The following is a 15,399-nucleotide window of genomic DNA, read 5'->3' as shown; positions in this document are numbered from 1 at the left end:
CCAGTTTCAGCAGGTGTGTTGCTGAGAAAATGTTAATTAGATTTGTAATGCATTCTTAAACATGTCTATGCAGTATTCCCAATGAGAGCTTGCTCCTAAGTAAGTTGGTATAGGATTGCAGCTTTATTGTATTTGTTCCTCAAGACAAGTGAACAATTTAATGCTACCATGTGTCACAAGTCAGGGCTGTAGATCTTTTCTGAGACATAGAAAGTCCATTTGTTTCATGAAAGCATAGGTGTATAGTCTTTTAAAACAGAAAAAAGCACCTGAAGTTCACTCTAGAGTGGTGAAATTGACTAGACCAGAAACTGCTTGAGTCAGTTTTATCACTTTGTTTGTATTGAACTAGGAAAAGCAGCCACAATTAGAAAGATGGAATGGAAAACTTTTTTTTCTCTTGCAGAAAATCTGCCCTTCCCCCTTTCTCTATTTTGTTTATTAAGCTACCATTACTGGACCAAGGCTACTGTCACAATAGTGAGAATCACTCCTATTGCTCCCTGTCAATACTCTCAGACTAACAAAATGGTTTAAGAAACTTGAACCAATTTCTGTCTCTCATCTATGCAACAATAATTCTGCTGTGTGAAAGGATGAGTATCTGAGTAGAGATGTAAACATAAGCTCACCTGTGACCTTCTGTGTTGCAGCTTTGGGTAGGCATGCCTGCCTGGTATGTTGCAGCCTGCAGAGCCAATGTAAAGAGTGGTGCTATCATGTCTGCCTTGTCGGATACAGAGATCCAGAGGGAGATTGGCATTAGTAATGCTCTTCATCGATTAAAGCTGCGTTTGGCAATTCAGGAAATGGTGTCACTAACAAGCCCTTCAGCTCCACCTACTTCAAGGACAGTAAGTGCTTCATATTGCATTCTTGAGATTAACAAACTGGCCTAGGAAACTGCAGTTGCTCATTCTGCATCCAACATGAAGGGATAAAACCCAAGCCTAATGCCTTTTAGTGAGAGGTAGAGTAGTGCAGGCTGTTGCCTCAGGTGTAACTGGTAAAATTGATCCAAGAAGGCTTAGCCCTTACTTCACCTTGTGAGAGCCAGTGGGTTCATTTAACTTAACATGCTTATTTGCTCGGCTGTAGTGGGAGCCTGTAGCCTTTCTGTCAAGATGGCAGGTAAAAGTGCTCAAAGGTATTGTACCTTTCCCACCCGTTTTGTCATCGCCAGTAGACAGTTCAAAACAACCTTATCTCTGGCTTGTAGCTGTTCTAGTGCTAGGTCTGCTAGACCTGTCCCCGTAATTAGTGACAGTAACCTGTTCCTGTTCACCTAGGTTTTGGAGGACTGAAGAATACTAAAACTTACTGTTTTGGGTAGCCTTTGCTATATTAGTTGTGGTTATTTTAGGTTCCGTTTAAAAATATTAAAATTGACTTTTTTATTTTGTTGTTTGCTGCCCTGAGCTCCTTTTGGAAGGAAAGGCGGGATTAAAAAAATCTAATAAACAAACATACATTATTCCTAGGGCACTTGCTGGATTGGTTGTATTTGAAGCGTGATTGGCTCTCTCAGAAACTCAATCATATTCTTACTTTGAGTTCCCTGCTTACTGGGTGAGAAGTAGCAATAGGTAGAAATATAAGGACTAAGTAACATATGCTGAGAGATCTCTCCTTCCCCCTTATTTTTTTCTGAAGAAGCAAAGGGCATGGCATCTTAATGCAAGAATTTGGGACAAGCAGGGGAGGCGGAAGGAAATGGGGCAGAGCAGACAGTAAGTGAGGCACAGGAAATACAGGGCTGCAATTACAGGTCTCCTAACAGGGTTGAAAATTCTAAAGAGAACTGCATATTCATTCAGATGGCTTGGTACAATGCCTACCATTTGGGAAGAAAAGAGGTCTAGTTCTTTAAAAGCCTCAAATATTTTTTTCTGAATGAACTTAATGTACAAAAAAATCAGGGTCTTTTTCTTTAATGTAAATTGACCATGATTTTTCATAGCGTTATTGTCATTTCCACAGCCACTGAAAACTATCTTCACCCATACATTAGCCATGGCTTAATTTAAGATGACTTCAGATTAAAATGCTCTACTGACAAGTTCACAGTTGTTCCTTCTCCTCTCATTAATCTATTTCATCTTTCCCTCTAGTCATCTGGAAATGTTTGGGTGACACATGAAGAGATGGAAACTATAGCAACTTCAACCAAAACGGTAAGTTTCTTCTGTGTGATAGTTTCCTTTGTATAATTTGTCCTTCAGTGTCTGAGATCCCTGCCATCTCATCCTCATAAAAACAAGCAGGGAAATCATTTAGCATCTAATTAAAATGTAAGGCCTTTTCAGGACTAATACTACAGTATACCTATTTCAGCATACTTTACGCATGATGAGAGGTTGGTTCAATTTTGGTTGGTTCAATTTGAAGGTGATTCACTTCACTTCTCAGGACACTGTTCGTATTGTTGAGGGTTCAACAATCTTTGAGCCATCTTTGGTGTTTACTCCATTGGAAATGTGAGCTATAACTAAATAAATTATTCTTTTCTATCGGGTAAACATGCCCCACAATATTTAGGAACCCCCTCAGTATGCATGGTAACTGACTTATTCTAGTTAACTGTAACTTTTAAGAACACATGCTTAAGCTTAATTATTTTTCTTCCCTCCCATTGCCTTGTGTGTCATGTCTTTTTAGATAGTGAGTCTGAGGGCAGGCACCATCTTAGAACTGATTTTTGAAAGTTGCTTTGAGAATCTTTTTGGTTTGGCAGATTATGAATCCTGTAGAATAATAATAAATAACAGTAAAGGGTCTTTTTTGAAATGTATCCATATAGGGTGGCTGGCAGCTGTGCCTTTGCCCAGCCAATATTTATGTAAGGTGACTGGCAGGTTTCTTGCTCTTAATTAAGCAGATACAAATGTAATGTATGTGGGTTATGCCTAACAAGAAGCACATTTATCTGTCTCATGTAGTTGGCAACTTGCTGTTCACCTATTTGTGTGGTGACTGCAGCCATAGGTAGCTAGCAGTTGTTCACTGGCACATGTCAGCATCATTTCCTTTTTTATATTTACTGCTTGAAAACACTAGTGGTTGAAAGGTATACATTTATCAGGAAAACAAATTAATTTGTGGCTATTGACATATTGTGGCTACTGTTTACCCACGTCAGCCTGGGAGAAGAGGAGAGTTTTTGTCTGGCACCTAAAGATATATAACAAATGTGCGAGGCAAGTCTCCCTGTGGAGAGCATTCCAGAAATGGGGAGCCATCCCAGAAAAGGCCCAATTTTGGGCTGCCGCCCTCCAGACCTCTTGTGGAAGGGGGCACATGAAGAAGGGGCTCAGGTGATGATTGCAGGGATGGTGTCAGTTAATATGGAGAGATGTGGTTGGTCCTAAGGGATTTTGGTCCCAAGCCTTTTAAAGGTCAAAACTAGCACTTTGAATTGGACCAGGAAACTAATTGGCAGTCAGTGCAGTCAGACCAGGTTTGGTATTACACGCTCAAACCCTCTTGCCCCGGTGAGCAACCTGGCCGCAGAAATTTGTACCAGATGAAGTTTCCGAGCTGTCTTCAAAGGCAGCCTCATGTAACATGCATTGCAGTAATTTAACCTAGAGGTTACCAGAGCATAGACAACAGAAGTTAGGTTATCCCTGTCCAGATAGGGGTGCAGCTGGGCCACCAGCCGAAGCTGATGGAAGGCACTCCATGCCACTGAGGCCACCTGAGCATCAAGTGACAATGGATCCAGAAGTACCCTCAAGCTGCGTACCCACTACTTTACTTTAGCTTCATCAAGAACAGGCCACCACCCCTCCATCCAGTTTAGGGAACCATCTACTAAGACTGCTTACATTCACACTGCCCATTTTAATAAGTCTTTTAAGAATGGATGTTAATGTTTTTGTTACTATGCAATGCATTTTGTGTTTTTATTTTGTAAACCCTATATGAAGGGTGATATAGAAATTTAATAAACAAACAAACAAACAATCTCCAGGAAGTTTCACCTGCTCCTTCCTTTAGTGCAGCACCTGTTATTTATCTCTTGAGTTTTGCATATGCCTCTCTGTTTGAGTCATTATGGTGGCATGTGCAGTATAGTATGACTTTTCTGCTCATTATTGAGAGATTCAAAATATTGACCACAGTGAGATCCCTCACGTTATGCATGCTGAAGAATGAGAGCCTGAAAGTGAAATCATATTTGTGCTTGTGCCATGTGTGTGGTCTGTGTGTGAAAGTATCCTGATTATTTTGTTTTACGCTTATTGGAGAACCACTGTGGTGTAATGGTTGGAGTGTTGGATTATGACCTGGGAGACCAGAGTTCAAATCCCCACCCACTGGGGTAACCTTGGACCAGTCACTTTCTCTCAGCGTACCCTACCTCACAAAGTTGTGAGGATAAAATGGAAAGGGAACAACCATGTACTGCACCTTGAGCTTTTTGGAGGAAAAGGTGGTATGTAAATGTAGTAAATAAAAAATAAAATAAAGGAGTCTCTGCTTGTATCTTAAATATTGTCAGCCCCCATATGGTGATAACTTACTTTGCCTGTTGTTTTGTTGACATGCTGCATTGTTACATTTAGGACAATGAGGAGGGCAGTTGGGCACAGGTGAGACGTGTATATTATCTTGCCTTTTTCCACTTAGACACACAAAATTATGTGAATAGTCGGAACACATCAAAATTGATTCCACAATGACACTTACAATCTGATTATATCACCTTGCTTTGGTTTTGATTTGTTTTAATAAGCTGGGAAGACTTTTCTCAATGAAGACAGATGCAGAATGCTCTTAACCCTGCTTACACTTTCTGGTTACTAATGCTATACAGTTTTCTCCAAACAGAAAAAGCTTCCATAATATAAGAGAGCTCTCATTTCTTACCCCCCTCACCTAGTTCCATTACAGTTATAGTTTTGCAAACTGTACAGGTCTACTCTATTGATTTACTGCTGTTTCCCACATTAATTTTAGCATTCCTTGTTCTCAGCCAGATTTGGAACACCTCTAAATTCCTATGCAAAGGGAGCAAGTACCTGTGGCCCTTTGCTTCATTACCAGATGCTTCCTCGTTTTGCCACTGGAAGGCAGACATAATAAAATTCTGGCATGCATGACTAGGCACCACTGCTTCTTTTCTTTTCAAATGTTTCTTCCCAATCACTGGAAAGTCTGAAAGTAGATACAGGGTAGAGATAGATTCAAACCCTTCAGTTTATCCAAACCCTTCAGCGGGAAGCATGTATAATAGAGCCCACTGCCCTAGGCCTTTCGACTTAATAGCAGGATCCAGAAGCCACTGCATCCAAATGAGCTTGTAAGGAAAGATCCCTGCAAAGTACTTTGTGATATATTCCTGCCCAAGGGGATGAAAATGGAGCACAGATTCATGATTAAGGTTTTCAAGACATGCAATATTTAGGACACTGGCTGTTCCAGACAACTTGCCAATGTGGTATCACCAACCATATGAAAAATCTTTCATCTCTGTGATAATCATTATCACACACAATAGTGTATACTGTATTATATTATCAAGACATCAATAAACAATCAAGATAAATCCAAGACATGAGATTACTGTACCTTTATTAAATTATTCTAAATTACATTTCTGAGAGTTCCCAATAGGATTCTGTTAATGCTTCTGAGGGACCTGCTCTTACATTCTTCTTCTTTACTTTCAAAGACATTGGCTTATGGGGACATGAATCATGAATGGATAGGGAATGAATGGCTTCCTAGTCTGGGTCTCCCACAATATCGCAGCTATTTCATGGAGTGTCTGGTGGATGCACGGATGCTGGATCATCTGACTAAGAAAGATCTTCGAGTGCACCTCAAGATGGTGGACAGTTTCCACCGGTAAGCAAATTCTTGGAGGGTTATTGTTTCATCCCAGGAGACCAGAATTTCTTGCAACCAATTTAAGAGTTGTTTCATGTGCTCATCCCCCCCCCATCTGAATTTATCTCACCTAAAGTCCTTCAGTCAGTTTATTCTTTTGGAATGAAGCACACTGTTAAAGTTGAGGTTGATTTGTGTGTTTACTATATGTTTTTGAAATTGCATGTTATAATATATTTAAAGCAAAAGAGGAGATGAGTGCAGTGGTTATCATTTGCCAGGAAACTACAATATATTGCTATGCATATTTGCCACAGACTTAAAAAACAGCAACAAAACCTTTGGAAATAGATGTGAAGAGTTCCCCCTCTTAGCATAAGTAATTGGGGGGACGGGGACAGAAACATATTTTGGGTTGTGTGGTTTATACAGTGATCTGAGATGGTTATACTGCATTATCAAGTCTCATTTGTGTGGAATTAGATGGCACAGGATTAGCCCTGCTGAATACAGTAATACCTCGGGTTACGAACGCAATCCGTTCCGGATCGCAGTTCGTAACCCGAATAGTTCGCAAACCGAACGCGATGGGTGCTGCCATTTTGCGCATGTGCAAATTGCGCGATCGCGCGCGCGCGCGCGGCGAAAACACTTCCGGGTTTGCGCAGTTCGTAACCCGAACTGTTCGCAAACCGAGGTGGTCGTAACCCGAGGTACGACTGTAGTCCAGAGCACTGTCTTAGGCTTCCTTTTGGTTCTTAGGATTTCTGGTTGCTACCCTCCTGCATAAACCTGTCAGGCTTTTGGAAATCTGCAACACTCACGCAGAAGGTGCTACTCTCTTCTTTGCCTGCCTGTGCTCTTAATAGGGCCAGATGCTCTGGGGCTTTCCCTGCAGCTGCTTCTTTTCCCCCTTCCTTCCTTCCTTCCTTCCTTCCTTCCTTCCTTCCTTCCTTCCTTCCTTCCTTCCTTCCTTCCTTCCTTCCTTCCTTCCTTCCTTCCTTCCTCAATTCCACACCTCTCCCTCAACAGTTGTGCTTTATCTCTGTCCACCGGGAGAGGAGACAGACCTTGTTTATCACTGGTTGAGCCTTAAAGGACTCACATAGACATGACACTAGTGCTGCAACTTCCTCACATGTGTTATAAATGCTGCAATTAAAGATAATGAAGGATGTTTCAAATAGCAAGATTTTGGTTTGAAATGCATTGAAGTAAGTGCTGTATTGTATCATTGCAGCACAAGCCTGCAGTATGGTATCATGTGCCTGAAAAGACTAAACTATGATAGAAAAGAGCTGGAGAGGAGGCGGGAGGAAAGTCAGCATGAAATCAAAGGTAGGTAACAATGAAGAGATCTGTTTGTGGCAGGCTTCAAAGGAACAAGACAATGATACAGAGCTTTTGATGCCATTTTGCTTTTCCCTTCTTGAGGCATCATCAGTGCTGTTTTACAAACTCAACCTTTGTCAGTTGCAGAGAAGGGGAAGCTGGCATCTCTTCTACTTCTATTACTTCTAGAGGCTTTTCAGACACTGGAAAACTGCTTCTGTCAGATGGTATGATGAACAAATGCACTTGCATTTCTTCATTATAGTTTTCTGTGGACTTATCTTCATTAGTTGACTCATGTTTACTATGTGGTTGGGGCACCAGCCTTCTATGTTCTGCATTTAAATTTTGCCCTCCTGGGGTTTCTTCCCTCAGTGCTGGAGCTCTGACCATTCTGTTCTGGTGTATGATAACGTGAACAAATGAGACTGCTACAATCTGGGCAATGTGACTGATAGGTGCAAGCTTAGGAAAATGCTATAACCTGTCTGTTTTTAATCTTGTGGCTTCAATTGCAAACTTTAAACAATATATCAGTCATTGTGCTTTTTTCTATTTTTCTTAACCAACTTATGTGGACTTAAATATTGTTGTGTTTTGTCCTGAATGTATGGCTTCACTTCCTTCTAGATGTGTTGGTTTGGACCAATGATCAAGTAATTCACTGGATTCAGTCTATTGGGCTTAGAGAGTATGCAAACAATATTGTTGAGAGTGGAGTCCATGGAGCCCTCATAGCATTGGATGAAAATTTTGATTATAATAGTCTGGCACTTGTGTTACAAATACCCACTCAGAATACTCAGGTAGGAAAGTGATGTTTTTAGGATGACCATTATATGTTTAAACAAAACAAAAAAAATTCCTTCCAGCAGCACCTTAGAGACCAACTAAGTTTGTCATTGGTATGAGCTTTCGTGTGCATGCATACTTCTTCGTGTGTTTATGTTTAAAGAAATCTGAGTCGGATGTGTTTTTATTAGTGGCAGCTGGTATCTCCAAAAAGCAAGGAGTCTACAAGTTTCCCTGCCAAGTTACTTCCACTACATGCCTCATTTTCTCGATTCTCCCCAACACTGTTCCTACTGACTTCACCTATGGAAGACCCCTGCCACCCAGCTTATTGGCCAGGCAGAATGACATAGTGCTGTTGTCTTCATTCCCTGTTTGTAAGCTTCCCAAAGGCATTTGGCAGGGCACTGTTAGAAACAAATTTCTGGAATAGATGAAGACAAGTGATTTGTCCTAAGCCACAAACTAAGTTACAGAGGTGGGATTGAAGTAGCAAACATCAACCACTTGTTTGGCCCTACAATTGTGCAGCAGCACAACATCTATTTCACTGAAGGCAAACTAGTGAAGTTGATAAATGAATGACTTGCCCCAAAGTGCATACTACATACAAGGCAGAAAGTCTATCTAGTCCACCATTCTTTTTCCCACAGTGGTTTGTGGGAAGGCCACAAACAGGACATAAAGGCAATAGCCCTTTCCATGGAGAGAAAGCAACTTTCAAGAAATACTTCATTTACTATGACTGGAAATTTGGCGGCACTGTTAGTGTTGTTTTTGTTTTGATAGACCACTATTGTTGGCTTATCTAATGTTTTTTGCAGGCACGACAAGTGATGGAGAGAGAATTCAACAATCTGCTTGCCTTGGGCACTGATAGGAGGCTTGACGATGTGAGTACAAAGTACTATCCTCTGACTAAAACATGCTGGGAATTTGAGAAATTTTGGGCCCATACTGTTGGCTAAGAAACTGATGAAGCAAGAGAAGTGTTGCAAGTAGGACTGGCAGTGCAGTTATCTTCTGTGAAGGAACATTGTAAGTGCTGAAATTCTGTTCATGAAGAGAGCAAATGGATATGGTAAGCCAGAGAGATTTCATCTTGCAGACAGGCATAGGACCCCCTGTTATGAAATGGTGTGTTGGGAGAAGAGCTGGAACCCAGGCTGCCTTCTCACTTCTTATGTGAGAAAGGATTGGTGTTAGCAGAGCCTATGCTGTTTACTTTTTTTTTTTGTAAACCTGCAAGGAAATTCTGCTTGCCATTCACTTGTGCATTGGCTCCAACAAACCTGCTCTTCTTTCCTTCAGGAAGTGTAATACCATCCCCGCATGAATGTTCCTATTTTAGTTTACCATAAACCATTTTCAGTTGAATAGGACTATAAACTAAAATATGAGCAGCAACATGGTTGCATACATTTTAAATTCATCCCACTAGTCAAAATGGTGTAAGTATGTTGATAGACAAAAGCTCAGTCTGTGGACTATCTGAAATGTACTCCCCTAAGTAGTAGGAATCATATGTTTTCATACTGCTCTGGACAAAGCTCTGAAGACCAGTGATGTTGAAAACACTCCTACCTTCAGCTGGGACCTCCTAGCCCTCCTTTGTCATAGCTTCTTGTGAACCAAACCCCATGAGGCGTGGAGCTGCTCTCCCTGTCAACAGCATGATCTCGTACTATTGTAACAGAAGTGAGTTTACACAGACACACTGCTCTGTGGAGTATAACCTTTTTGTATGCTTTGTGAATCACTGTCACACTGCTTGGTGTACCAAAGTTATCTGTATTGGTCAGTCAATAAATTATAAACACTGGACTGGAAATATATTGAAGGGTTTCTTTAAACTTGGGGATCTGGGAACATCTTGATGTAGTTGCCAGTTCTGGCTGAGCCTTTTAAATAATCATTATAAGACCGTATCAACACACATCTTGCAGACATAGTTGAGGGAGGGATATGGGAGGGAGGACGGAGTATCTTCTGGAATGCTTAGTGCAACAGTAGAAGACACTAACTGTTCCCTCAGTGATCCTAGCGCAAAGCTATAGGTGACAGTAGCGCATCCTAACACAGGTCATGCCAAATTCTTCTAAAGCAAAGGGCAGCATGGGGAGTTTTAAAGTGCAGCATGGGGAGGCAGGAGGGAGAGTGAAACACTTACTTGCCCCTCACATCTTCTCCCCAGCAGTTTTTCTACCAAGAGGAGTTACTTTTGGTCGGAAATTAGCTATTTCATGGGGAAAGCGTGAGTAGTGCACAGGTATACTTCTTACGGAACTTTGGTTGATTGGAGCTGCTTGTTGAGTGTAAGCCTGAGGGTTTTCCTCAGTGTAATGCATGAAATGATCCATTCATGAGAAGAAACTTTGAAGTGAAGCATTATTCAAGGACAAGGGTAAGGTATGGATTTCGCCAGCAATCTGTTGCATTTTCAGGAAGGGAATGTATCAAGTGAAAATAACTGGCACACACCTGAGCATTGCATGTGCATTTACCTCTCTGAAATGTTGGCTGTATAGGAATACTATTGTAGATAAACAAACAAACATACAAACAAACAAACATCTGGTGACCCAAGGTTGAAGACCACTGGTTTAGATGATAAATATTACCACCTAAAATTTCAAAGTGGAATAGAAATTATTCAAATGGTTCCCCAAAGCTGAAAACTCTATTTTTTGTTCAAGAAGAAAAATCTGGTATATATATGTACTGGTTACCTAGTATTATGTCAACCTGATTTCTCTCAGTGGTGCATCCTTATTATCCATAACTGCATTTGGTTGCTTTAGGATAAAATCTGAGGTACACTCAGTTATCTGTATGTGAGTTAGGCAATATATCCTTTTGCGACTTAGTCATCATAAAAAGCAGTAGCACCAGCTGACAGTGTACCACTTCCTGCATGGGCTGAATATTCTGGAGTACTTAGGAGTTATTTTTCAAGTGGTTCTGTTATTCCACTTCAACATTTACACTCATAAGATTTTGCAAGCTGTTATACTTTCTCATCTTGACACTAAGATCACATAGACCAGGCATCCCCAGACTTCAGCCCTCCAGATGTTTTGGACTACAATTCCCATCATCCCTGACTACTGGTCCTCTTAGCTGGGGATCATGGGAGTTGTAGGCCAAAACATCTGGAGGGCCGCAGTTTGGGGATGCCTGACATAGACTATTAATAAAACATGCCCTGAGGAATGTATATGTGTTGTTGATACTTCTAAAGCACTCATAATGTGCAAATTGTAGGTCAAAAATAAAAATCCTCATTCTAAAGGGGTGATCCACTGTTTACAGAGTGAAGAAATACCAGTGGCTTAATCTTTAAAGCAACATTTTTCTACAGAGAGACAATCTCTGTGCAGGTAATATTTATTTACAGCATGTATACCACAAAATGAAAAATAGAATACTGTGCCATTTTCAGACATCATTACTATGCACACTTTTATTTTCACCAAAGTGTTGGTTTTGAAGGCAGAAAATCCAAACTTCCTCCAGTGGGTAAATGCATAATAAACTATATCATCAAGAATTTACAGCCATTTAATGAAATTGCACAGTCTACTACCTGAGGTTGGCTGAAGCCTAATGGTAGGGCAGGTGATGATAAGCGGATCATAAAGTAAGAAGCAACACTCTCTTGGAGAGGAAAGGACACATAGGATGGTATGTTCAGCTTTCCACAATATAGGGAAGGTTCTGTCAATCAGATGCAATGGATTCTGTACCTTCAAATCTTTGGAGATGGAGGAAGTTTCTAAGTGATATACAGGTAAGCACACAGATCTCTGTGAGCTTCAGTACTGGTAAGTATGTTGCAAATTACTGTATAGAGACCCATAATCTCCACGTCAGAAATGAAATCAAATAATCTGGCTATCACAGTATAACTAACAAACTTTAGCCCGGAATAGGAGCACGTGCTTGTATGCAATATTTGTAGCCCAGCCCAAATTTTGCAACTGGGAGGATTTCAATATCACAGTATTACAAACTTTCTGTCTACGCAAGCGTTTCAGTTTGCCAGATGGAACAATAGCCGCTCCCCTCCCACACTGTTTTGGAGATTCTCTTGACTGCCCTCCCGAACCAATTTTGGGGGGCATATGGAGGAAAAGCCCCTTGCACATGGTTAGGTGAACTCCACCCATTACCTTTTTGGCCCCAGAAGAAAGTTAAAAAATTTTTTTTTTAATTCCCAGGCTTTTTAATGTATTGTTAGTTTAGTATGCTGTCACTTTGATCTTGCATTTTATCTCATTTTTGTCATTGAGCATCATTGCTGAAGGGTGGTGTATAAACCAACAAGCCTTCCCCCAGTGTCTCAGGCAGCATATATGGGAATTATCTCACTTTATCTCTTTGCAGTGGGTTAGACAGAGAATGTGTGACTGGTTCAAAGTTACTCAGTGGTTTTCATGGCTGAGCTGGAATTTGAACCCAGGTCTGACCACATCACATCCAACATTCAGTCCTCTGTGCTACAATGGGAACGGGCTAGAGGGGAGAAATCCCCCAGATACTCTGATCTCCATGTACCCAATTTCTACTATCTGAGGTGGAGTGATAGTTACAGGCCAAAGGCCAGGTTATAGAGGAAAGGTTTTGCCTGGCACTTAAAGATAAATAACAATGGTGCCTGGTGAACCTCCATGAGGAGAGCATTCCACAAATGAAGAACCACAGAAAAAGCACATTTTTGTGTTGCCACCCTCTGGACCTCTGGTCCTCATGATCACAGGGTCCCAGTCAGTTCATATTTAACAAGATTTATAGACCATTCAATTAAAGATTGAATAAATATCTCAGAGGTTTGCATCAAATAGTATTAAATACTCATAAGAGACTGCTGAAAATATTAGCAGACTTTCAAAACAGGTAGACATAATAAAATGATCAAACTATATAAATAAGATCTGAGTTCACAACAAAAATACATGTCTGGGTAGGCTTTCCTACAGAAGAAAGTTTTTAGATTGTCTTGAAAACAGTACCACTGTGTTGCTTGCCTGATATTAATATGCAGTCAGTTCCAGAGCTTAGGTACTTCCTTAGTAAAAGACTAATTCATCACAAGTGTGGAACGGACATTATATAGCACATATAAATGTGGGTGTTCAAGTGGGCACAAATGTGGTAAAGTGATCCTTCAAGCAAACTGGTCCTAAGCTGTTGGCAGCTTGATATATTGCCAGTAATATCTTGAATCTGCTGCTTGGTCTGCTAACAATTTGGCAGCCAGTGCAGATCTTTGACCAGGGTTATACTGATAAGGTCTCCTGTCAGTAATCATGCTGCAACATTCTTTGCTAACTCTGGCTTCCAAATTCAAGGACAAAGGAAGCCCCATGTAGAGTGCATTGCAGTCACCCAGTCTTGAAATTACCAGTGCCTGGACAGCTGTGGTCAAGCTATCCCAGTCCAGCAATGGCAACAGCTGTTGTACTAGCTGGAACTGATAAAAGGTGCACTGTGGCCGCCTACACCTCCAGTGACAAAACTTAGATCCCCATTAGACTACTTAGTTTCAGAGTGCAACCCTCTCTACAACAGGCAGTTGACTAGTTTCTCAGAAACTGGGGCTATGTGCCCAGAGCGCCTTCATCTTTCTGGGACTCAAAGTTTTTATTTTCCACAGCTAGCATTCAGGCACAGAATCCTCAAATTCTGATATGAAGAAACTGTGCTGAGTATCATCAGCATACTGATAGCACCATGCTCCACATTGCCTCATCCTCCAGTATTAGAGCTAAAATAGTGCCCTGCAGCACTCCTTAGCATAACTGCCAGGCGTCTAAAAATCACTCTCCCAATGCTGGTCTTGTAGATAGTGCTGTAGCCATTGTAACACTGTGCCCCAATTCCCATCCCATAGAGCTGATCCAGTGTAGCATATATATGTGCTACTTTGGAGGAATAAAACCCCTGCTCTAGCCCACTTAGCACAGTGCTGTATTGTGTTTCCTTCTCAAGGGCATACCTAGGAGACTCTGCTGACACGGAATAGTTCTCTCTTTTGCAGCACTGGAGCTGCAGACTACTTTGCTCATCCATAAAGGACTCTGGGCAGTAAATGTCCCTCCTCTGTCTTCAAAATCTAGTTACTAACCTTGTGATTTCCTAAGGCACGGATACTTCTCTCCCCAACTCTTGACGGAATTGTCTGTCTGGGGAGAAGAGATGTATTCTGTACCTTGGGCATATATTAATCTACTTAAGGGATGGGCAAACTCTTTTCTGTCGGAAGCTGCAATCACATGGCGATAATTTGGGGGGAATGCATGCTGACTCTCTGGGCAGGGCTAAAGCCAGTGATGAGTGAAACCAGAGCCAAAAGTGGACAAGGCCACCCTTTCTCTCTTCTTATGACACTCCTCTGCTCTCCTCCCCCCCCTCCCTTCTCAGTAGGCTGCTGGGGAAAGACAGATCACACTTTCCAGAGGCCTGAACAAGTCACTTACACAGGGCTTTTGAAATTAGGCCTATGATTGCCCACTTCTGATCTACTTCAAGGTTATTAAGGTGTAGAACATGAGTTTTACCATATTCAAAGCTGAGCACCCATAATTTTAATGAATAATGTAGTGAAGGAGTGGACATTGCATTTTGTTTGGTCAAGCCACCCAGAAGGCTGTTCTGCTGTTGCCATTTTGAATACAGCTGGAAAAATATGAGCATGGAAGTTTTGAAGGGAGTATGGCAATGCCATATGCAGAGTGTGGTTTAAAGTTTTTAAATGTTTAAATAGCTAGAGAGAATACATTACGGGGACTTCCTCCCTTTTGGAAGAGGGAGAGAATGTATCTCGCATAATATTGCACCTCATAGTACTAGGTAAGGTAAAGGGATCCCTGACCATTAGGTCCAGTCGTGACCGACTCTGGGGTTGTGGTGCTCATCTTGTGTTATTGGCCAAGGGAGCCAGCGTACAGCTTCCAGGTCATGTGGCCAGCATGACAAAGCTGCTTCTGGCGAACCAGAGCAGCACAACGGAAACGCCGTTTACCTTCCCGCCGGAGCGGCACCTATTTATCTACTTGCACTTTGACGTGCTTTCGAACTGCTAGGTTGGCAGGAGCTGGGACAGAGCAATGCGAGCTCACCCCGTCACGGGGATCCGAACCACTAACCTTCTGATCGGCAAGCCCTAGGCTCTGTCCCTACCTCATAGTACTAGTCCATCCCATAATAACCAATTTTGTGGTATTTTCAGCTGGAGATGCATTCAAATTTTAAAACATTTATTCTAAGGCAGCTAACTAAAAAGAGAATACACATGCAGTAAAAAAAAGTTACAAATACAATGAAAACATGGAATGCATTGTTATTAAAAAGAAAAGCAGCCAATGATAAGCTGGTAAAACCATAAGAATAACCACAGGTTTTAGTTAAGCCACTAAAGATATAAGAAAGAAGGCTTTC

General features: G+C 41.4%; 1 protein-coding gene across 11 annotated transcripts in view; it reads left to right on the top strand.

Moving 5' to 3' along the window:
* PPFIA4 (PTPRF interacting protein alpha 4) overlaps positions 1-15,399 on the top strand; it is a 106,755-nt gene that overhangs the window by 83,814 nt on the left and 7,542 nt on the right. For 7 of the 11 annotated variants that reach the window (XM_060277207.1, XM_060277202.1, XM_060277206.1 and 4 more), the window contains 7 exons: positions 654-854; positions 2,112-2,174; positions 4,569-4,595; positions 5,678-5,853; positions 7,076-7,173; positions 7,798-7,973; positions 8,784-8,852. In XM_060277207.1, the coding sequence (XP_060133190.1) occupies positions 654-854; positions 2,112-2,174; positions 4,569-4,595; positions 5,678-5,853; positions 7,076-7,173; positions 7,798-7,973; positions 8,784-8,852 (810 nt within the window). The remainder of the gene's footprint in view (positions 1-653; positions 855-2,111; positions 2,175-4,568; positions 4,596-5,677; positions 5,854-7,075; positions 7,174-7,797; positions 7,974-8,783; positions 8,853-15,399) is intronic. The other 4 variants (XM_060277209.1, XM_060277204.1, XM_060277203.1 and 1 more) reach the window with 1 other exon arrangement.

The sequence above is a fragment of the Zootoca vivipara genome, chromosome 7 (assembly GCF_963506605.1).
Source record: "Zootoca vivipara chromosome 7, rZooViv1.1, whole genome shotgun sequence".
In the NCBI taxonomy this organism is placed as follows: Eukaryota; Metazoa; Chordata; class Lepidosauria; order Squamata; family Lacertidae; genus Zootoca; species Zootoca vivipara.
Note: the sequence above shows the minus strand (reverse complement) of the source record. Positions and strands in the feature narration are given on the sequence as shown.